At 37.9% G+C, this 24,699-nt stretch overlaps 2 protein-coding genes and 1 non-coding gene across 3 annotated transcripts; all 3 read left to right on the top strand.

Moving 5' to 3' along the window:
- Positions 1-225: 225 nt before the first annotated feature.
- CEN2 (centrin2) lies at positions 226-20,955 on the top strand. Its single transcript, XM_089152338.1, has 7 exons — positions 226-379; positions 1,125-1,245; positions 1,350-1,386; positions 1,468-1,495; positions 11,207-11,359; positions 11,433-11,535; positions 20,212-20,955. The coding sequence occupies exons 1-7, from the start codon at positions 377-379 to the stop codon at positions 20,274-20,276; spliced, it is 510 nt and encodes a 169-aa protein (XP_089008464.1). The 5' UTR covers positions 226-376; the 3' UTR covers positions 20,277-20,955.
- A 799-nt stretch (positions 20,956-21,754) lies between these two features.
- Positions 21,755-23,047, top strand: LOC149018011 (sterol carrier protein 2-like). Its single transcript, XM_089154270.1, has 4 exons — positions 21,755-22,061; positions 22,131-22,191; positions 22,295-22,394; positions 22,490-23,047. Exons 1-4 carry the CDS (start codon positions 21,933-21,935, stop codon positions 22,569-22,571), a joined length of 372 nt encoding a protein of 123 aa, XP_089010396.1. The 5' UTR covers positions 21,755-21,932; the 3' UTR covers positions 22,572-23,047.
- A 117-nt stretch (positions 23,048-23,164) lies between these two features.
- TRNAK-UUU (transfer RNA lysine (anticodon UUU)) lies at positions 23,165-23,237 on the top strand. Its single transcript has one exon. It is a non-coding gene; the product is annotated as a tRNA-Lys (tRNA).
- The last annotated feature ends 1,462 nt before the right edge of the window (positions 23,238-24,699 follow it).

The following is a 24,699-nucleotide window of genomic DNA, read 5'->3' as shown; positions in this document are numbered from 1 at the left end:
CACGGGACATACCATGTAACAAGAAATAGAAATTTATGCCAATGTAATGTTTGTCTGACCGTACCTATTAATAAAGAGGTTGTGAATTCGATAAAAAAAAATAATAATAAAAAAAATATCAATCGTTGATATGTTCCATATCTATCCTGTGAAATCATGACGGTGGCATATACTGTTGTTAAAAATATTAAAATAAAAGTGTTGAATAGAATTTTCAAGATTTCAGACAAAACCAGAAAAGAAAAAAGATTGAATGACGGTAAGAAATAAATAAGAGAGGGAATCCGAAAACGATCTAAAGAGCTGTGCTTCAAGCCAGAGAAAAAGTTCTGTAAAAACGCAGTTTTGCTAACAATTTCGAATCCTCCGTTAAAAGATGGTGCGTTAGATTCAACTTTCTCCTCAAATCTTTTGATATAAATTGATTTTTGAATCCTTTCACTTGTTTTCCCCTTACTTCAGTTTACTTTTCTTGATCTGAATTAATTTTGATTCCATTCTCCTTCTCTCCTTCGATCTTTCTTTCTGGTTACGTATTTGTTAAATTCTGTGATCCGTGTTAAGTTATTTTTCAAAAGCGTAAATTTAGATTTTAATACATATCTCTTTTGAAATATTCGACTCCTGATACGAGTGATAACTTTGCACATAAATAATTTCCAACTCATTGGCTACATCCATTGTGATTCAGTTTCTTCACTAGGAAAAAGCAAAATTGTGATCATGTGGGAAACTTGTTTAATTGTTATTATCAGTCCAAGGAGGGAGTTCGTTCAAGACGCTAGTGGTAGCTACATATTCTTTTGAGAATTGCCCTGATTACTTAACAAATGATGGGTGAAAGGGTGGAGATGAGTCGAAGTTATGTGATAATTCCAAATTAGGTCACTGGGAATAGTTTCCCAGGATGAATTTGGAATTCAAAGAGTGGGTCTGCTTGTTTTAGTTCCATAAGCAACTATGTTTCTGAGGTTTCCCCTTTGTGTATCATTAGTTTATTTTACAAGTTATCTTACGAAATACTGTTTCAGATTATCTGTTATGATAAGTATTGGTAAAACTTCGGGTGACATTCTTTGGTAAATAATGCGTCTTCTGTGATTTATTGTGTACTTCTTTGTCAGTCAAGCGTTTACAGGACTCAGTCCAGGAGGGATAAACCTAGAGGGCGCCGTCATGGTTTAACTCAACAGAAGAAGCAAGAGATAAAGGAAGCATTTGAGCTATTTGACACTGATGGCTCAGGTGAGCCAACATTCTGTGTAAAATTATAAGTGTGCACATGCATGCGTATACATGTTCTTTTCTTATCTTTGTTTGAATTGATTTTATTGTGTTTTACCTGTTAGGTACCATTGACGCCAAAGAGTTGAATGTCGCGATGAGGTAGTACTGCTTTCATCAAATATGCCTAAACTGTTAATTTTCTGTCATCCTAAAATTGACACTGAAATGACTTGCCTGCAGATCATTGGGGTTTGAGATGACAGAAGAGGTATTACTTTCTGCTTTGTTGGTTTCCGTGTGTGTGCTAAAACATTGTGCAGATCCTTAGGGTGCCCGTGTCTTTTGCATATTTTATTGATATTTGCTAATTAATTGGCATTACTCTTGGAACACATTTTTGTTTTGTAGGCTTCATATAATAAATTTAGTTTTGCTTAAGTATTGTGTTATTCATATCCCAAAATTCTTTCTTTTTCTTTCTGCATTCATAAAAAAAAATAGAGACTTCATTGAGAGTTCAAGAAATTTAGTTCTTAATTATGTTTCTTCTAAACTTCCTTACTTTTTTGTCTCTTTTTGGACCTGTAGCCAAAGTTCATGTAATATTGTCTGGCCTTTTTATGCATCTCCTTGTCTGAAGTTATAAAATAATAGAACAAGGATGTTGAGATGAACGAGTAATAATATTTTAAAAGATAAAAGAAAGAACAAACAAATTAGAACTCTTTTGGGGTAGCTTTGAGCCTTTGACAGATGATAAGTTGGGAGCCAATTGCTTGGTGGCATTGACACACGCAACATATTGTCATCCGATTCATCCACTCTTGGGTTAAGCCGTTTGATCCAAGGGTGTAGAAAGGTGGATTTTTATCTCCTTCATATTCAATCCTTTCAACTAGAAACTCTCTGGTTAGAATTCTGATCTGGATATCTCTCTTCTGCTAGACTATTGTCAAAAAAATTCTGCTCAGTTTTAGGTTTCTTCTGGGTTGAATGTTGTATTTAATTGGATCTTGGTGTAATGTGAGGAATTGCTCCTCTAAAGTATATTATTCACAAGACCCAAATAGGGTATTTATAGTTACAGCTTAGTTAAGTCCTATACTAAGTAGGAAAATGAAATATAAAACAAATAGAAATAAAACTCTAGACTTATTAGGAAACATAATCTTATTCTAATTAGAAAACCTCAGTCCATGTTTTCAACACTCCCCCTCAAGTTTGAGCATAGATATTTATCATGCCTAACTTGCTCATAATGTAATTGAATATCTTCGTGCTCAAGCTCTTTGTGAGCACATCAGCCCGTTGCTCGTTTGAAGTAACAAAGGTGATATGGATCAGCCCAGCCTCAACCTTCTCTTTGATGAAATGTCTGTCAATCTCCACATGCTTAGTCCTATCATGTTGTACTGGGTTATGAGCTATATTGATTGCTAACTTACTATTTGAGTATAACTGTATAGGAACCTCCAAAATCTGTTTTAACCTTTTGAAGCAGCCCTTTAAGCCATAGTACCTCAGAAATGCCTTGAGCAATCGCCCTAAACTCGGCCTCAGCACTGGACCGCGCAATCACAGCCTGTTTCTTGCTTCTCCAAGTCATAAGGTTACCTCCCACATATACACAATACCCAGAGGTAGACCTCCTATCATCTGGACATCCTGCCTAGTCTGCATCTGTATATGCCTCAATTTTCAAATGTCCATGAGCTGAAATTAAAATTCCTTTTCCTAGAGTAGTCTTCAAGTATCTCAAGATCCTATATACTGCATCCAAATGTGAGGAATATGGGTCATGCATAAACTGGCTAACAAGACTAACTGCAAATGTGATGTCAGGTCTAGTGTGAGATAGATAGATAAACTTTCCCACTAATTTTTGATACCTTATTTTGTCAATTGGTTCTCTTTCCTTTGCCTTCAAGTGTAGGTTAGGCTCGATAGGAGTCTCAGCAGGCTTACATTTTAGCATTCCAGTTTCCTCAAGAAGATCCAATGTATACTTCCTCTGGGATAGAGATACACCGCTAGTAGAATATGCCAACTCTAAACCTAGGAAATATCTTAGTTTTCCCATATCTTTGATCTCAATTCAGTTCCCAAAAAAGTTTTTAATGTTGAAATCTCATCCTCACTACTGCCTGTGATCACAATATCATCCACATATACTAAAAGTATAGTAGTGTGGCAACCATCTCTTTTAATAAACAAAGTGTGGTTTGCATTGTTTTGCTTATAGCCATTAGATATCATTGCCTTATGGAACCTTCCAAACCATGCTCTTGGAGATTGCTTCAATCCATATAAAGCCCTATTTAACTTGCACACTTTCTTATAAGTCTTTGTAGTAGAATACCCAGGTGGTATATCTATATATACCTCTTATTGGAGTTCTCCATGCAAAAAGGCATTCTTCACATCTAATTGTTGTAAACTCCACCCTTTATTAATTGCACATGAAATAATAGTACGAACTGTGTTCATCTTGGCAACAAGGGCAAATGTCTCCTGGTAGTCAACGCCATAAGTCTGAGTGAAACCTTTGGCCACCAATCTTGCCTTATACCTTTCAACAGTCCCATCTACCTTGTACTTGATCAGAAACACCCATTTGCACCCAACAGTCTACTTTCCTATGGGCGTCACCAAGTCCCACATTTTGTTTTTTTTTTCTTTTTCCAAAGCTTGCATTTCCTCATCCATAGCTTCTTTCCAGTTTGAGTATAATGCCTTATGCCAAGTGTTAGGAATAGAAGTAGAGGACAAAGAGGAAATAAAACTTTGAAATTCTGGAGATAGAGAGTGATATGAAACATAATTGGAAATAGGATGTTTGGTGCAAGTTCGAGGCCGCTTTCTTAATGCAATTGGTAAGTCCAAAGTAGGATTAGAAGAAGGGTCAAAGACAGACTCACCTGGAGGAACGGATTGTTCAGGGCCAGGAACCAAAGCTTTTGACTGGCTTGGTTCTGAAGGGGTCACTTGTTTTTTTTTTATAGGTCTTCACAGGTCTAGTCTTCCCCTGTATATCATCCACCAACTGTTTCTGTCCGGTCATTCCATCTTCCGAAGGATGATCATCTGCAGGAATCTCAGGAGAAATATCGAAAGGAGGAATCAACACTGGAACCTCTTCACTAAAACTCTCCCCCTGATGAGGTGTATGGGAGAAATAAGGAATTTGTTTCTGGAACACAACATCCATAGAGACGAAAAAACGACGAGAACTAGGATGATAACACTTAACCCCTTCTGTGTAGGAGGATAACCCAAGAAAATGCACTTTAACCCACGATGATCTAACTTTCCATGAACATGGTGGTTCTAGACAAATACAACACATCTAGAAACCTTAGGTGAGACTGTAAAGGCTGCTGTCCCTAAAAGAACTTCAAGGGGATAGCGTTGGTCTAAGACTCGAGAAGGCATTCGGTTAATTAGATGTGCCGCAGTAAGAACAACTTCACCCCAAAACTGAAGAGGCACATGCATAGAAAACATGAGGGAACGTGCTACCTTAAGTAGATAAAATCTATTCTTACGTTCGGCAACCCCATTTTGAGGTGGAGTGTCGACATAACTAGTTTGGTGTATGATGCCATGGTTTGCTAAGTAGGAAGGGAATGCGCCACCCAAGTACTCAGTTCCGTTATCCGTGCGAAGGATTTTGACTGTCGCTCCAAACTGAGTCCTAATCATATTATGAAAATTTTGAAAGCACGAGAAAACGTCACTTTTTTGGTGAAGTAAATAAACCCATATGGTCCTAGTACAACAGTTAATAAAGGTAACAAACCATCTATGATCAGATACAAACATGGTCCGAGAAGGATCCCACACATCAGAGTGAATGACTGAAAAATGAATTTTACTACGATTATTTGAAATATGGTAAACATGCATGGTCTGTTTGGCCAAAATACATGTCTCACAATAAAAATCATTCAAATTACACCTTTTAATCAGATCATGAAATAATTTGACAAAATAGGTAAAGGAACATGGCTAAGACGACTATGCCATTGTAATAAGGTAAAAAGTGCAGGAGAGGTGGAATTAGAGACCGTAGAAAGAGCTGATGAGGACCCATCTATTAAGGTGAATAGTGACTTCAAAAAAATTTCTACAGCACCTCCGTAGGATGAAAACAAAACCTTGCTCTGATACCATGTTGTAATGTGAGGAATTGCTCATCTAAAATATATTATTCACAAGACCCCAATAGGGTATTTATAGTTACAACCTAGTTAAGTCCTATACTAAGTAAGAAAAGGAAATATAAAACAAATAGAAATAAAACTCTAGACTTATTAGGAAACATAATCCTATTCTAATAAGAAAACCTTAGTCCATGTTTTCAACAAATCTAAAGGTATGAAGATTTGAAATCTCGTTGTGATTGGACTCTTCTTTGCAGAGATCTTATTGAAACCAGAGCTCTCTCATGCCTTCACCATTATTGAGAACAAGAAGAAGCTTCTTTTTAGAGTTAAGGTCATACTTCGTCAATTGTTGAAAACCCTTCTTTTTTGAAGTGGGTTCTGTTTATTCCCACTCTTACTTTGAATTTCCTGAAAAAGACATTCTCTTGTAATTCTGTGTACCAATTGGTTATGAGTTTTACCCAAAGAGATTCTGAGTATTCTCACATTTACAGAATTGCCATTGATCACATTAGATTGAGTTTCTGAATGTAGGGATTTGAGAACCAGGTTTGCTTGGTACAAAGTGGAAAGCTTTAGTCCTTCCTTCCTTTATTATGTTAGCCAGTAGTGAAGTTTTCAGCTATTCAACTCCCAGAAGGAAGATATTGGAGCAAACCTTGCTTGTCTCATATGCTAAACAACCTCATTAGGGCCTTTTAATAACATGCTCTGGCAGGTTTAAAGGAGAGAATAATAGAGGAAGGAAGAAAAAGGGTTGAGAGAATATTCAGGTATGGGACAACATATACATATATATAGCAGTGCACAATGCTTTGCAATTATTCAAGTAATGGGGTCCATGCACGTGGGGCTGTGCAGGTGGCACTATAGATGAATAGTATTTTTTGTCGGAGCATCTTTTGTTGACAACACCTTTTGTCCTCATTGATTGAGTAGTGCTTTGTCCTTGTCCAAATCATGGGGTCCATGCCCGTAGGCATGGTACTGTAGATGAATAGTGTTTTTTGTCGAAACACTATTATTGAAAGCACATTTTGTCTTCATTGGTTGAATTATTGGGCAAAAGTAGTTCGTCTTCTAGTCGAAGAATTGATGGATTACTGAGGCCAAAAGATGCTTTGTCTTCTAGCTAGTGAATTGATGGATTGATGTGACCACAAGTTACTTTGTCTTTTAGCTAATGGATTGAAGGAACAATTATAGCCAAAAGCATCTTCATTTGTGGCCATGAAATTTGTCAGCCTCAACATGACCGTTGGTTTGAAACCAATTTAACTGAGCTGGGTTTTGGCTAGACCTCTTTACCCAGAATGATGAACATGGTTGCCTTTTCACTGATAGGACTTATCAGACTATGCAGTGCCGGAATAGTAACGGTAACCCAATGTTCTCAACCCTTTTTAGGAGTAAGATATGATGCATGCTATTGTGCAAAGGATTGTTGAAAACCCAAAAACAATTGGTAAAAATCTTGTTTTGATGAGAAAACAATGGATAGATAATTTTTTTGAATTTGATGATTGTAGAAATTGTAAGACTTTTAATCGGTTAATTTTATTGGTTTGGGATTTTTTCTAAAAATTCAAAGAAAATTTATTTTTCTTGAATATTGGTAGTAGAAGCATTCACAGTATTTTGCTAGCATGCTACACCAATTCCAACCCAATCGGACTTGCTCAGGTAGACAGATTCTATGTCCATTGCAAGCTTGCATGGATAATGTATTGGTATTATATCCTCTTTGAACAAACAAATGCCTTGAACAAGGAAACCCTAGATAATGAATGGACAATACCTTGTCTTGCCCGGGCATATCATATCAAATGGTGGGATTCATATGACATCTCCAGGTTTGCCATCCTAGCCCTCATCAAGTCTCTTACAGGATTAGAACCAATTCCTACGATATCTTAAGCTTCTATAAGTAGCAAAAAAGCAAAATTGCTCGCTAGACAAGCCCAGCTGGAAGCTCAAATTGCCGCACTCAGAAGATGATGACAAGGATGACAAAGATTACAACAATCTATCTCTGACTTAATGTTGCACCATTGCCACATTGGTCAACATGTCTAAGATCAATATGATGATGAGGATGACGATCTCCACGAAGAATCTGTTGCATCCACTCCCTTTACTTGTGTCACAAAAAAGGACGAGGCTGTGGTGGATGTAGCAAGGAAACAAATGCATGAACAATAATAGTCTAGTACCCAAGACTCAAAGATGGCTAATCATCAGTCATGATGACACCAAAGAATGGACATAAGCCATGACGTCAATATCGACACCCTATTACCCAAGATTAGATGTGGGTTACCGTTACTATTTTGGCACTGAATTGTCTTACAAGTCCTATTAGTGAAAGGGCAACTCTGTTTATCATTTTGGGTTAAGAATGGTCCAGCCAAGATCCGGCTTGACTAAATAAGGTTAAACTAGTCCGACTTAGTTAAAATGGGTTAATCAATTTGAACCAAACCAATAGGGAAAACAATGTCTCTAACATGTGGAATGTCCTGGAGAGATTCCAAAAGAATATTCAAACCAATGGTCATGATGAGACCGACAAATCTCATGGCCACAAATGATGATGTTTTGGCCATAATTGCTCCTTCAATCCATTGGCTAAAAGACAAAGTAACTTTTGGTCGCATCAATCCATTAATTCACTACCTAGAAGACAAAGCAGCTTTCAACCACAATAATCTATCAATTCTTCGGCTGGAAGACGAACTGTTTTTGCTAGAATAATTCAACCAATGAAGACAAAAGGTGTTGTTAGCAAAAGATGCTCCAACATAAAACACTATTCATCCATAGTGCTGCCTGCACAGCCCACTTTGGTGGACCCCATTACTTGAATAATTGCAAAGCATTGTGTAGTGCTAATTTCATCTGTAAATAGATGACCATTCTCAGCATTCAGGGAGGCCATTCAGCAGAGCATTCTTCCTCTTAGAATAGTTCGTTGGCCTAGAACAATTTGAGTTTTTTCATTTTTTCATTTTATCATTGTATCTTTACTATCATTGTATCATTCTGCACCATAGAAGATCCGTTCCCCATGGTATATATATATATATATATACCTTCTAAAAGTCCTAGTTTGACTTAAAACGACTTCTAGTCACTCTAGAAGACTTAGTAGGTAAATAAACTCAAAACAGAATACGGTTTAGCTGTTGGCTCAAAGTCCCTAGTTAATGATATGAGATGGCAGACCTCACATGGCAATAGCATTGGAGAAACAGTAGCATTTCTTTTAAGTTGTTATGTCCTTAGTTGTTATCTTTGAATTTCTAATTCTCAATGGCATGCATTTCCCCAGAACCTTGCTGAACCTTTCATGCATACACTGTAAAGTTCATTCTACATTTTGAGTTATTATTATTCATGATATTTCTGAACTGGTGAATGCAAATGGGCTTGTCATTTTGAGATTATAGGATGTGCACGCCCAAGTTGTTATAAATGATATCATATACCTGCCAGGCTGCCACCGTGCAATCAAAACTTTGGTACCTCATAGTTTGTTAGTCATGTGTCTTCATTACTACTACGAAAATTGTTGTCTAATTTGTATGTAATTATCTCTGCTGCTGTATACATGACTGGGTCAACCCTTGTGGGGAATATTTCCACTAGGTGATATCCTACATCAGAATTGAAAAAAAAACAGATACAACTTCAATAAAGAAGGGGGGCCTTTTAACAATTACCAAAATATGGATTCTTCTTCTTCTCAGTAAACAGTGAAGGCAGAAGAGGGGTTTGTTTCAGATGAGGAGTTCTCTCAGGAAGCATTCGATGATGGTGAAGTTTTAGCATAAGATTTTCAACTCTCAAACCTGTAGATTCTATTTGATAAAAGATCCTACCCATGAGAAGAAATGTTTGGTACATTTTCTGGTGGAAGAGAAAGATCCAGACCTGTTTGCAGATTTAAACTCGTAACTGGGATTTAAATTGCCTAGAGTAGTGAATCTAACACCATTATTTCTACCTGAGAAGGTTGAATATGGAGGAGATCAATCAACTCTTTTCAGCGAACTGAAATTAACAGCATCAAGTATAGATGCAAATAAAATAAAAAAAAGAAAGAATTAGACTGAGGACATCAGCAAAGACTAATAAAATGCGAGTAGAAATTGCACCTGAGATGAGGAAGGAGATTAGAAAGCAGGTCAACCAATTCTGACAAGCACTCATGCAACTATCCAGGCAACTCACAGTGTAAGATTTTATTCGATATTTTAACTCTGTTCAATCTCCATCAATTGGTTACATATGTAGGCTTTTAAAGACTGAAGTTGACTTGAATAAGGAAAAACTGATACGAGCCCCCCTCCCCCAACAAATTTCTCCTATCTATCTTATCCAAAAAGAAAAATAATTCGAGTTACAACAATAAAATAACCAAACCCTAGTGGGTCAGAGCCCTGGTATAGTTCTGGTTCTTCTTGGTTTGTTTTCCACTTATGGTCATACTGGTCTAGCTATGCACATGCAATTACATCAATTCTTCCCCCCCCCCCCCGCCGCCCCCCTTCCAAAAGAAAAACTTGAATCTGTCGAATTTTGATGAGCACCAAGGATAACATCTGACTTGACTCACTGAAGATCGCTTCCACTGTCTGCTTGAGTTTAATGGTTGTGAAATCCTTTGCCTGTTGGTCGCTGTGCTTACAAGGATAGGATCTTTATATCTACAGTTCTGTACCTTTCGTTGAATAGCCACAGTTGCCTAGGAGAATTGACAACCATTGAAAAGTAGGATTTCAAATTCCCACCAATGGAATGTGTAAGCAAGTGTCACCATTAATTTGGAGATTAATGTCGTTCACCCAACCAGCCTTGTAGGTATTGGGATATGGCTTTGACTATCTTCAGAAATTAGACAAAACTACCTTTGTCAATCTCCAAAGTGCAGAAAATGCCATCTGTTAGGACACTGGAATTTCCTCTGCAACTTTCTGCGAGCTCTCTCTGCTCACCTGCAATTTCCGGCAACAATTCACCCCCTACCTCTGAAATCTCTCACGTTGGATCTCACCGAAATCAATTTAAAACTCGATCGCAACTAACGGGTAAACAAAAACAATTTCAATGTCACATCTGTAAACTCACAAGAGACTCACAATACCCACCCCTCACCAAAACCGGTGAACTACCCCAGTTCACTACCGCAAGCAAAGCTTGCCCCTAAAACCAAAACTCTCCCCCCCCCCCCAGTTTCCCTTTACAAACTGTCCTTATAAAGCCCCAAAGATCCACGACTCCCTTTTCACGTGATCCTCCCACATGGAATTATTTTGAAAACCTAAACTACCCCTACCCCTTCTCATTGTGTCTTAACATCATCACTAACATTCTCAGATTTTATATAGTTGACATTGAGCACATTAGTTTGAGTTTATTTTAGCTTGATGGGGCCATAGTGACCCAAAAGTAGGGTTGTGGGAACTCCTTTGCATTAACATAGTGTAAGTTATTTCAAGTTTGTATTTACAGTTATTTGTCTTCGTATGGCAGTGTGGCACTATATTCCGTTGCTTTAGTGTTACTTATAACATCTTAACATGTTTGAACCAAAGGAGCTTCATACTACTATGAGAAATTTTTTAACAGATGTGTTGGTTTACATGTTTTTAACACACAACAGCTATTTAGGGTTTTAGGTTTAGGCCTGCAAAAGTTTCTTCTCGCAGATACCCAATCACCTCACATCTCCATATCATATAGTGATATTTTCCTTACTATGTTGGTAAACTTTGACTGCATGGCTAATGGTAATGTCATCTATTGTTCAGCAAATCCATCAAATGATTGCAGATGTTGACAAGGATGGCAGTGGAGCGATTGATTTTGAGGAATTTGTGCTCATGATGAATGCCAAGATAGGAGAAAGGGACACCAACGAGGAACTCATGAAAGCCTTTCGCATAATTGACCAAGATAATAATGTGAAGTATCCATCAACTCAAGTCAGTTTCTTCCTTTCTGTTGATGATTAACTCTTCTTTAATGTGCATTCAGGGAAAGATATCGGTTGGTGATATTACGCGTATTGCGAAGGATTTGGGTGAGAGGTTTAGTGAGAGAGAGATTCAGACTATGATTGATGAAGCAGACCGTGATGGTAAGTTAGCCTTTTCCACATAAATGACGTATTATATTCTTTCTTCTGTTGTGCTTGGGATCATTATTGCATGTTATTTATGGAATTGTAAAGACTTAATCAAGTTTACCTGTCATGACAAGTATTATTGTCGGTGATGCTACTTTTTCATTAGAAGAGTCTCTAATTAATTTTTATTATTAAAAAATTACAATGCACCCCATGAAGATAAGTAATTTGAAATTTTGAATAATTATCTCACTTCATGATCGGGTGTTATATTTGGTCATAGTTTATAGAACCTTCCAGTATCACCACAAGCCACATGCATTTAAGAGTGTTGTCATATGATGTTAATCTGATGTGACCTATTTCCGTTTCAAGATGACTTGAGCATTTACCGTGAACAACATATTCTCTTGAAATCTTGGCCAACCTCAAACAACCTTTATTGAAATTTTATTCACTTTCAAAAGAGCATCATTTTATAATGAGCAAATTGCACGGGCACCCCAAAATGAAGGTCTAAAAGCATTGACACCCCACTTTATGTTTGAAAAACACATAGGTCCTATTCTGTTAGAATGGTTAATTGTACAAGTGTAAAGACTAGGATACCCTTATGTATGATGGAGAAAAGACATCAACTACCCTCCTCTATGAGAGTTATTCTCCATTGGCATCTGTGATCTCTTCGAAACTGAGAAGTAGCTAGTATTAGCGGAAGAAACGACCTTATGGTTCGTTGGCATCTGTGGTCTCTTCTTCCACGAACTTTTTTTGTTTTCTTCATTAATTAGCTCCCTATGTTCCTCTCTTTTCCATCCATTCCCAGCTTACTTTGATTTCTGACACTCTCTTCTTTTATATCTTCTTCGCTTTCATTCTAAAAGACCCAGTAGATTCAGCCATGGCAAGATAGAAAGCAGTCGATTTTGAAGATTACTTGTCGATTATGGTTGAAAATTTGGGCGAGGGATTGATTGCAAAGCTCTGTAATGGGTTTCGATTACTGATGGATGCTGAGAAGAGAGTCATTCCATTTGAGAACTTAAAGAGGAAACTCTGCCCTGTTAGGCTTCCCACCTTGGTCTCGACTTTCCTTGGGGCTCCTTATTGAATCCGTTATATGGTTTTGTTAAACCGCTGTATTGTAGTTCTGCAGATAATTCCAATCTGTCAGTGATCTAATCTACTCCAATCTATTACTTTTCAATGTATTTGAGTAATTTCAACAAACACAAGGGAGGCAAGACGGTTCTGCTACTCTTCAATGTGTTTAATAAAAGGCCCCAAGAAAAAACCAGGACAAATTGGCCCTCCAAATCTTATCCTGAAGCTTGGGAAGGCTGGCAGCTTACTAAGTAGACAAGCCATTGTCCAGTCTTGTTCTTACAGAAAGCTGTGCCATCGACTTGTCATGGGTACTGCTAAAAACCGATCCTTCTCCTCTACTTGTTCTACGAGTCCTAATACTAATTTCTCTGTGTTGACGTATCGACAACCAAATGCAGGATTAACCGCTCATTTTTCCAAGGTCCTTCGCAGATTTCCTAAAGCTAGCTTAGGACGAAGGTCAACACTTCACCCTTCTATCCCGCCGGTGAAGGGTATTTACGTTGTGTTTTGTGTTTTTTGTTTTTTTTCCTCAAATTTTGATATGGGTATTTTTGGAATAAAAAAAATATAAACAGTGGTTTAACAGTTTTTACTAATAGATTGGACTAAAATGTCCAATGCAAATTCAACTTTGGGGTGTTTTTGTTTTTCAAACATAAAGTGGGGTGTCAGTGCTTTTAGACCTCTATTTTGGGGTGTTCGTGCAATTTGCTCTTTTATAATTTTACCTGAAAGTGTTCAAAGAGGCTTGATGCAGATCCAGTGTCAAATTGGACTATTTTCTTTTGAAATCAACGTACAGTCGATAGATATGGGGGTTGTTGGGCTTTGTTTAATAGGTTTATGTGGTCATGGGCCTTTTCTATGGACCTAAAAGTTAATGTCTAGGTCAAGTACGAAAGTAGATGAGTTAATTAGTTTAGTTGGTCTAGTTATGTGTAAATGTAACCTAGAAGGAGGGGGCTGAATAGGTTACATCTAGTGGATTTTTCTAATTTTTACAATAATTGCAAATTAAAAATTAATTAGGCAATTAAGACAAAATTCAAGCAACCACAACACATAGATTTTATAGTGGTTTGACTTATTCAAGTTTGCGTCCTCTCTTCTCTTGGCCTCAAGAGAGATTCCACTAATGTTTTTCTTTGAATACAATGGGTAGAAGAAAAACCCTTTACAATTTTTGTTACCAAGGCAAGAGTACCCTTTACATTCTAATTCAACTTATTAGAATTCAAGCAAAATTAAATACAAGGATAGACATTACCTATCAAGGGGTGTGACACTTTATCCCTTAAGTAAGATGTTTGATTCAATATGGAGTTGAATGCACAAATGAAATGCTTGTACCATTTTGGGGATTGCTTGCGTTCCCAACTAAATCTTCAATTCTCTCAGCCTCAATCATATTGATGGGCTTGACTCCTTAGAAGAGTTCTTCAAGGTGTGCACAAGGGGTGGGGCTTGAATGTATTGTAATTGAGATTTGAGAGCTTTTTTATCAATAAAAGATGGGCACAATGTAGGCAAAAAGGTAGATGGTTAACTCTCAAGGGGAGGGATTATATATAGGCGAAGTAAATGGGAAAGACGTTTGTTCCAACATATTAAAAACAGTCATATTTTTCCTCACAAATGACTTGCTGTTTTAGACTCTGATAGTTGAAAAAATGGTCGTCGGAGTTCAAATGGCATGTTTATTGGGAAACAGCTCCCCATTCGGTCTTTGGAGTTTTCAATTTTTATCACAGAATGATCAATATATATGATATGGCTTGCCATTTGGTTCAGCAAGTAAAAGGCTTGACCTGAAACGGCTTGCTGTTCACATCATCAAGCATGGGACTTGTGATTTTTAGGATTTTGGTCTTTCTAGTCATCCCTAAGTCCATTTTTGAGCCTTTCTAACATGTCCTAGGTCTATCCAGGGCCAGTTTAGATATGATACACGAGTTTGTGCTAAATTAAAGGTGATGTCTATTCTAAGTGCACTTGGTCTTCTTTAGTCTTCAAGTCATCTTAGGATCTTCAAGTGGACTTCAATCATCAAGTTCTTCACATCAATGTACTCATACACTCATGGTCGGGGTTGGTCTTTGTCTCATGTTTTGACTCCGTTCATATCTTGATCACTTTGCCTTGGCCAATTCTATTGAACTTGATTTATTGGGCTTGATCTAATATGACATTTCATAAACAAGTCATTAGTACCTCGTGTTTTTTTTTTTTTTTTTTTTTTTGATGAATGAATAAATTGATTGACCAAAGCCCCAAGAAGGGGGAAAGAGAATGTACTAGGGGGAGAAGAGAGAGAGAGAGAGAGAGAGAGAGAGAGAGAGAGAGAGAGAGAGAGAGAAAGGAGGAAGGAGGGAGGAAGGGCGGGGGTTGCAATCTGCTAATTGGCAAAGAAGAAGAGCCCAGACCCCAGGAACTAACAACTATTCTGTTCCTCGGGTATCCAAAATGGGGAGGGGGAGTGGGGGTGGGGGGAGGGATTGCAGCCGGCTGGAGACCTCAAAATGGATGGTTTTCCAAATCAAGTCAATGAGCCTAGATTTGGAACACCATCTCCTAAGATTCCGCTCCCACCAAGTGTGTGAAATTAAGGCATTGAACACCAATTTACCTACCAAATCATAGATGGAACTGTCTGCAAAATGCTTAAAAACACCTCGTGTTTGTTTTCATCAAAATTAAATGAGGGCTGATGTGGCAATCCCAATATTATGCAAGTTCTGTCCAAGTTAAATTATAAGGCCAAATAGTCTTTTCTTATGTTTTTATTTCAGCTGTAAGGTCCTAGTCTAAGTCAGTCAGTTTCCATTTTGAGTTAAAGTTCAATTAGGATTCCAGCTTATTATGTATAAATAAGCCCCTCCGCTTGATGACAATGCAACATGTTGAATTATACACAAGTTTGGGCTATTTTACTGTTCACGTGAACAGTAAAATAGCCCAAACTTGCGTATACTTCAACACATCAGCACATCTTGAGTAGATATAGAATAAGATATGATTATGTTAGAAAATAAACTTTAATGAACCAAAATAGTGCAATAACAAGAAGAACTGAGAAGAAGAAAAAAAGAAGAGGAGAAGAAGAAAGGAGAAGAATTGATAGGAACATAAGCTTGCGATTCTAGCTTAAAGAGTCTAGAATCACAGAGCCCTTTTATTTATAGCTTCTAATGAATCTAATACAACTTGAGAAACAAGTAATTGTCCTCTAGAAAAAAAAGAAACAAAAAATTACAGCTTTAGTAACTTTCTAGCTTCTAAAATAGAAAGTTCTGAAAATAGAAAATACCACAAAAATAGAAACTATGTTTTCTAAAAACTTCTAAAACCTATGTAGCAAGACTCTTACATTAGAAATAGAAAGTAGAGTAGCATCACTAGCTTTATACTGTTCATGCAAACAGTAACATGAACAGTAAAAACAGCTTTTACTGTTTATGTGAACAGTAAAATAACCCAAACTTACGTATACTTCATCACAACAGATTCAGATTATTAACATGCTGATTCTCACAAGTCCCTTTGGGAGTAAGTGTTTGCTATGGCAACAATATTTTGGTCAATTTTATAAGTCTAAGATAGAAGACACTGGTCTACATCAACTTTGGTTAGAGAAGGTCCATGAGTTGAGTATTCCATTAAGGTTCTTGGGGAAGTCAAGCCAAATCCTTGCTATGGTTGAATAGATAGCCTTCAAGAAGCCATTGTACTCATTCCAAAGCTCCCCATCCAGTTATCTGGCAGCTTAACTCCATTCCCCCTCTCATGTCACCCTTTCTTATTTTTCATCAACTTTCTTGAATGTTCGAGTTTTCAATAGACATATTCAAGGTCAGATCTGCACCAATCTAACCATTAAATCTGTCCAACATTCTAGGTACATCATCCCCCCCAACCTTAGCGTCCTTAGATCCTAGTTTTACCCCACCAATTTCACAATATAAAAATTTTCTTGAATTTTGTACTCCCCCAACCCACAAAGCAGAATCTTCATATTCTAAACTAACCATCTAACTCAACCAAACTTGGAGGATCATCTCTCTATATTATTTACCTACATCCGCTCCAAGTTTAACCCATTCTCACATGTATAAATCCCAATTTCCCATCTTAAGGAATTTATCCCATATCTCCCATGGAATGGGCTTAGTACCCTTGATACATTAAATATTGATAAGACCCTTCTAATACCTTAGAAAATCAATACTAAAATCCAAGAAATTAACAAGATAGAGCTGGTTTTAATGATGCCAGTCACCCCCACACCCAAAGGTGTTCCTCAGCCTACGGCTGCCCAAGAACTCTCATAAAATATTCCTTTTTCCTCTCCACTCCATTGTCCCTCTATTTATTACCCCAACTAACCCTAATTCTCTCTCTCCTCCACATGGCCTTATCCTAGGATCCTAGCAACTACCGGCCTCTCAAAAATCACCTTGTCCCCAAGGTGATGGAAAATTTGAGGTTTGGTCTTCATGCTTCACATGCTTGCCACATAAACATGCTAGGTCAGGTTCTTGAATGATAGCCGTCTTTGGCATCCCATACATTGGGTACCCCCACAAATTTATGCAGCCCATATGAAGGAAAAACCTTGAAAATCCACGAGTAGCCATCCGACAGGTAAAATCCACGAAATAGGGGCTTTCGCTCAACTATCAGACTCAGGGGAAATGGACCCAATCTGTCCGTAAGCCTCCAGCAAACCCTTGTGAACTACCAAGTTGGTCCCATGAGCGTCGTCCACTGCAATGGGTTGAAGAGCAAAATCTGAAGAGGACGATGAGAGAATACCCTCAATCCCAAATTTCAAAGGTTTTGGTTTAAAAACTCCTTTTGTGAATCTCAGAAAAGTTGCCCAAGAATAGTAGGGATTGTTTGGTCATGCATCGCGGTCCCGGTATCTTGTCCCTTTGTGAACGAAATTAACCCTGTGAGAAACATCGGGTCCTTGCGCTTCCGCCGCAAGAGCACCCTCTTCCGTACTACCACCCCAAACGTGCGATCAGTCCTCCGTGCGAAAGTCCCAAAACAGATCTACAAAAAGATTGGAGAAATAGCATGAAAGCTTGGAGCGATACACTCGGTCTTGAACATTCTGTCGCTGGCAACAAAACTAATGCCCATTGCAACGATGCACAACCATTTCCGCCGCCTGCTGTCCATCTCGATTCGTGTTCCTCATCTTGTTGGTTCGGTCAGACCATTTTCTAGTAACTTCGTGGTTCGAACTGGTCGTAGGTGTGGCACGTGGTTCAACTGAGTTATTTGGGTCCAAGTTATAAATGGGATATAGGGGGTTTTGTTGTGATGAAATGGGCCAGGCCTATATTTGGTCTTTTGAATCGGTGGGGTCACAAACTTAAACCCATGAGTAAAAAGATAAGTTGGGTATTGGGTTAACGAAATGTGCTGGGCTTAATAGAATGAGCTGGGCCCATAGTGTTGCTTGTAGGTTGGTTAAGCCTAACCATTTGAAATCATGGACTAAGAAAATTGGGTTAATGCAATAGGATGGGCTTGGGTTGGGTTTAATGGAATAGATTGGGTCCAAGGAGGTTTCTTTGGGAAACAAGTGGCCCAATCTTGAAATTTGGTTCGTTTGGGCCCTATGCGGGAGGATAAGTGTACCTGAGTTGGGCCCAATTTAGAAGATCCTGGGCTCTTAATGGGTGAACCAAACCCATAACCCGGTTTGGGGTGAACCAAGCCAACCCTAAAAACCCTCCAACCCCACCATCGTCTTCTCTCATTTCTGCGATCAGAATTTGTCGCTGTTGCCTACTGGTTTCCGCCAGGCATTTCCGTCCGTCTTCCACTCCACGACACCGACGAGTCTCCCTCCATCGTTAACTCCCCCATCCACGGAGGCTTCGCCGGAGCCCGCTCCATCCAATCAATTTCCCCTCTGTACCAGCGTGGCTCCATTATCGCTCCAATTCCAGCGACTTCGACTTCTTCTTCCTTCGCTGCAGAAGACTCTATCAGAGCTTCCCCGCAACAAATCCAGCTTTTCTCAATGCTAGGAGGAATACAAATATTGCCAATCGAACCCATTTGAGTACAGCAGGATTTGTCGATGTCAATTTTCTCGTTTGACTCCAAAATTTCAGCTGCAAGTATTCTTGGATCTACCTTTGAATGATTCTTTGGATTCACGAGTTCTTTAATCCATCTGATCTTGCCTTCATTGAAGTTGAGTTTTAGAGCTTCCTTGAACATTGTCCAGTTGAATTCCGACCATCGCTTCTGATAAATCCAATCAAGTGCATCTCCATCCAAATGCTCGAGAGCTATTCCAAGCCAATATTCATGCTCTATTTGGTGTTGTTGACAAAACTGCTCGACTTCTATTATCCATTCTTGTGCCGTCCCATCACCAGAAAACAATGGCAAAGCCATTTCTCCTCCCTGGGATCGATACAGCTCTGATACCAGATGATAAGACCCTTCTAATACCTTAGAAAATCAATACTAAAATGCAAGAAATTAACAAGATAGAGCTGGTTTCAATGGTGCCAGTTACCCTCACACCCAAAGGTGTTTCTCAGCCTACGGCTGCCCAAGAACTCTCATAAAATATTCCTTTTTCCTCTCCACTCCATTGTCCCTCTATTTATTACCCCAACTAACCCTAATTCTCTCTCTCTCCTCCACATGGCCTCATCCTAGGGTCCTAACAAATATCATTTAAGAGCGCATTACTTCTGTGGATCCCTGACATAACCCGTTTCTCCTACCAAACCTATCCAGCCCTTGTGAGTTGGTTCTCTTAGAGGTCTTGGAAGAATGGGCCCTCGCTAATTGATGCTGCATCAAGGCTTTTGGACCAGCTAGTCTAATTTAGACGTCTTAGAATAGAGTCTTGATTAGATGCACTACTCTGTGACATGAGTCTGATGGAACCACTTATTGAATTATTAGTGGATTTATCATTTTAAATTAGAGTGCGGGCCTTGGTGCAATGGTAAGCTTGTTCCATTTATGATTTAATGGTCATGGGTTCTAGTGTGGAAACAGCTTTTTTTGTGAAAGAAGGGGCAAGGCTGCATACGTTATGACCTCATCAGGCCATGCAGGTGCTTTTTCTTGCTGGGGCTTTATTTCACTGTTGTTGATCTATCAAAGACCTATTCATGGATTGCATCCTCTTGTTCATGATTATTTCTGAAGCTATCTTCATGTAAATTTAGTGTCCACAATATTCATGATCTGGGAGCCTCTACGATAGTTGTCTCAAGTATGTTGTGCTAGAAAAGTATGAAGTCATCTGGAAGGATCACATAGGGATTTATAAAAACCAATGTTTTCTTGACTAAGTCACTGCAATTGGCTTGGGTTGCATACTGTTGTAATAGATAAATAAATGAAACCACAAATTGTATTAGTTTGAATCATGGTTTTTTTGAGCTTTGGTACAGAATCTAGTATGCGAATGAACTAAGTTCCAATGCTAATCCTTGATTGGAATACTATCTTCCTTTATTTTGTGGCAATCTGACTCTGTATCAGTTATAAAGATCTCTTCTATGTAATGGTCTGTATGATGATAAAATGCAGGTGATGGTGAAGTCAATGCTGAAGAGTTCATCAGGATTATGAAGAGAACTTCATATGGAAATTAGGCATTTGATGCTAAGGGTCCCTTGTAAATCAATAGTCATCGTGACACATGGATAATGGAAATTTAGTTTGACAGTTCGGACGATGGAGATTTCAGTTGTTATCTTTCCTTTTAGCGTGTTCTCTTTATAGTACTTGATGCAGGATAGCCTGTTTGGGACATGTAATTTATTGTTGTGCACCAGTTCAATTATGTAATCAGTTTTATCTGTTTGTATCTAATGAATGATGGCTGTTGTTTTGATTACTGTTTTTAACGGTTTGTTTTTGCAACGGATACGTTGTTGATGGAAGCCATGCTGTTTTCTCTCGCCAAACAAGAACACAAGTTAGTTACCATTCCACACGTTCAAAGCCCTGTTATAGGCATCAGTTGTTTACAGTGATTCTTTTGGGATGCCACATGATTGCTAGATGGAGAACAGAATCATTTTCAACATGTTGGATGAATATAGCTTGTAATACTGCGGATCCGCTTTGTGATTCAGGATCTGTCTTTCTAAATTTGTTCAGTTTCACATAATGAATGAATAGATAGATGGTTATTGGTCTTGTGTGGTTTGCCTTGAAGTTTTGCAGTTGATTAGCCTGACCAATGCATCTTGATGATCTCTTACCATGTTTTGCCATAGAAGTTCCTTATGCTTGTCTCTTACATTCTCAGGGAGCAGTGTTCATATACAGGTGTCATATGCCAAATTGGCCAAGGAAGAAACTGAGTTTTTCTTTTTTCTCTCTCCCCCAAGGCCATGAATTCAAAAGGATTGGGGCTCATAGACTCAAGAGATGAATGAGTTGTAAACATTTGCTTGAATACCAATGCTGCTGGTAGTTTTAGAAACCCTAATGAAATAAAGACAGATGCTGTGGGTAGTTTGAGACGGTGGTGGGTATTTTTTTGGCCAGGGAGTTTGTTTGTGGACACCATTTCTTAGAGAGCAAATCAAAGCTCAAAAGCTTAGAGTAGAGCAAAGAGATCCATTGATTTTGGAAGACCCATTTCGAATATTTGCTATGAGCCTACACTGATCGACTATCTCTAATGAGACATTCGATGGCGATGGGGAGAGATATCCACATGGAAAACAAATTCAGGTGAATCGGTGAACTCACGAACTTTTTTTGTAAATTTAAAAAAATTAAGTGAGGTTTTGGTAAAATAATAAACTTAAATTTTCCTTCGTTTCATGGACAAAATGGTCATTTCAATTTAAAAGTTAATCAAAAAAAATTAATAGTTAACTTGCATATTATAATTTTGAAAATAACTAATGTGCGCGGTATGTAATTTTTGGTAGTGTTACCCACAAAAAAAAAATGTAATTTTTGTTAGTTAGTACTTAGTAGACAAGAATTTTGACCCACCCTTAAAGAGTGTAAAATAATGACCATATACTTATGTGTCCGTTGGCCATTGGCGCATTTGGAATCTTCCATCAGTCATCGTTTCATTGGATCTATCGCCCCTTGGCTACACCGACACGCTCACTTCCACACCCAAACCGTCCCGAAATTTCAACTCTCCCTCTCACTAGCAACCAATAAAAACCAGTTCGGACAAGAAATTTTCAGTAAATTGGCTTTGCCTTGGACCTTAATCCGTTCCTGCAAATCCTCCCAGCAGAAAGCCAGAAACATCAGAACACTCCAAACCAACCATGTCTAACCAAACCCAGCTAAAATCTGCAGACATACTGAATCAGATGAAGCTTCAGCTCGCCACCGATGCTGGTAAAGAGCTCAGCAAGAAGATCGGCTACGTCTATCAGATCAACATCGCTCCCAAGGTCATCATTCCTCCTTCTCTGCTCTTTTATCTTCTAAAGCCTTAATTCTAATTTCGCTCTTTCTTTCAGAAAATTGGAACTGATGAGGAAATCTATATCGTTGACCTCAAAAAAGGAGAGGTCACTAAAGGTTAGCAATTATCATCTTCTGAGAATTTCTTGAGCAAACCTTGTGCTTTGCGATGCAGTCGTTTAAGATTTTTCGATCTGATGGTTTCGTACTCGGAATTCAGGTCCTTACGAAGGCAAACCTGATGCTACGTTTTCCTTCAAAGATGCTGATTTCGTCAAGATTGCGACAGGGAAGATGAAACCCCAGGTGGCTTTCATGAGGTAATAATCTTACCCAAGTTTCTCAATTGCAATGTTTATTTGTGAAGTAGTCTTCTGTTGTGTGATTTCTAATTTCGTTTATGGATGGAATGCAGAGGAATCATGAAGATCAAGGGTAGTCTTACAGCTGCCCAGAAGTTCCATCCCGACGTTTTCCTAAAGCAGGCCAAGCTCTGAGCAAACAAAAATCCAGAATCTTCTTGTATTGATTTTTCGTCGTAAACATTCCTGGTAGCTTCCATCTGCTTCGAACCAAGTAAAGGGTAGTGGAATCACCCACAAATTCTGTACTCTTGATTGTACAATTTAGAAAATCTTGTACATTCATGTCGAAATTTGCTTTCAAATTGGATATAGTAATGTACGGATGCACCTTCCTTTTGTTAGCTTTAAATCTATCACCAATGCCTCAAAACTCTGTTCTATGATTTGTTTTAACACTAACGAATCGATAAAGGAAAATAGAACCTAACCATGCACATTATGAATTACACCTTTAGCACCAACTTTTCCGGATAAACCAAATTACCTGATTAATAATAGGTCGTTTTGAGTCCACCTTTTATTATTCAGTTTAAACTTTTCCTTCTGGATTTCCTTTAGTCAGACTCCAGGTACATTCTATAGCCTAAAGACACCATTGTTCTGATTGCAATTACAACTAATGATAAATCACCTTTAAATAAATTTTTAAAAAAATGAAAATATATGAGAATTATTTAGAGGTAGTTAATGATTAAAAAAGTATACAAATAATAAATATAAAAACAGCCGTCTTAGCTCAGCTGGTAGAGCGCATGGCTTTTAACCATGTGGTCGTGGGTTCGATTCCCACAGACGGCGTTCTTTTAATATTTTATTTATTTTCCAGAATTTAAACGCAAAGTATAGACAATTAAGTTTTAATTTGGTTAATTTATTAAGAAAAAAAAATTATACTTTGAGACTATACATGTGTGAAGAATTCAAATGGAGATTATAATATTTCCTCTGTGAGGGTCGATGATACAAACTCAATTGATTGATATCCACTAATCAGTCAGTGAAATAATAAATCTGTTGTCAAAGGTGGTATGTTAAAGTTAACAATTCAACTTCCTTAGGGGAGGTCTTGGGTTCGCATTCACTCGGCAGCATTAATATAAAAAGCCCACTTTAGTGAACAATAAATGTATGTTAAAGCAGTTAAAGATCCAACTTCCTTAAGGGAGATCTTGGGTTCGCACTCACTTGGCCGCATTAATATAAAAAGCTCACTTGAGGATCCATAATTTATGTTTAACCTCATTCCATTATTTATGATGTTTATCATTATTATTGGTGATGATCGGCATCTTAGGAGGGGCAAATTTGCCCCTGGCCCTGAGGGGATTCGAACTATGATCTCCTATGTGGAAGCGTTGGGCGTTGATTTTGAGTTATCTAAATTTATCAATCCAACCCCTTATACGACCAAAATATATTAAAAAAAAACCACCCCTCATTATTAAAAAATCATAGTTAAGTTATGATGTAAGTAAATTAATTATTTCAAAATGACAAGAACAATCAAAACGAAAAAGCTAGTCTACTTTATTTCATATTTCTCCATAGTTCACAATTTCTTTTCTCTCAATCATAAATCTTCACGAGTTTTGGAGATATGTATTATTGATAGTGTTTTTGAGATTAAGATATAGGGCAATATTAAAAATGGATAAATAAAAACTAGCTCAAATTAGGGGTGTAAACGGATCGGATTCAGATCGGATAGTGGTAATACCATATCCACATCTTATTATAATAGGACTGATTCAGATAATATCCTATCGGTTTTCGGATGGATTTAGTCGGATTCGGATGATAATTGGATAATTATTTTCTTAAATAGATTATTCTAAATGGGCATGAATACAGATTGAATACAAATTTTCGACTACCTGTTTACATCTTTACCATTTTTTTTGTGAATGCTAGATTTGAAATTTAAGAATTTAACAACTTTGGTAGCTATTTTAGTAGAAAATCTAAAAAAAATCACATATCACAGGTAAAAAATTTATAAAATAAGAAAAATAAATATAAATAAGTAACTTAATCGGACAGATAATAATTGGTAAGAAAGGGGTATACCATATCCGTATCCTATTAGTAATCGGATGGATTTTGATACCCCTAAACGGATGCGAATGCAAATTCACCCCTGGCCCCCCCTGTTTTTTGTGGTGGTAAGCCGTCGGGGAGCGCAACGGGGTCGCTGATCAAACTTGCCAATGGAGAGGCTTAACAAGGGGCATGGTTCAACCATTGCACGATTAGGGTTTAA

Source organism: Hakea prostrata, chromosome 4 (genome assembly GCF_041222555.1).
Source record: "Hakea prostrata isolate BN-2017 chromosome 4, UWA_Hpros_2, whole genome shotgun sequence".
Lineage (NCBI taxonomy): Eukaryota > Viridiplantae > Streptophyta > Magnoliopsida > Proteales > Proteaceae > Hakea > Hakea prostrata.
This window is presented reverse-complemented; position numbering and strand designations above follow the sequence as displayed.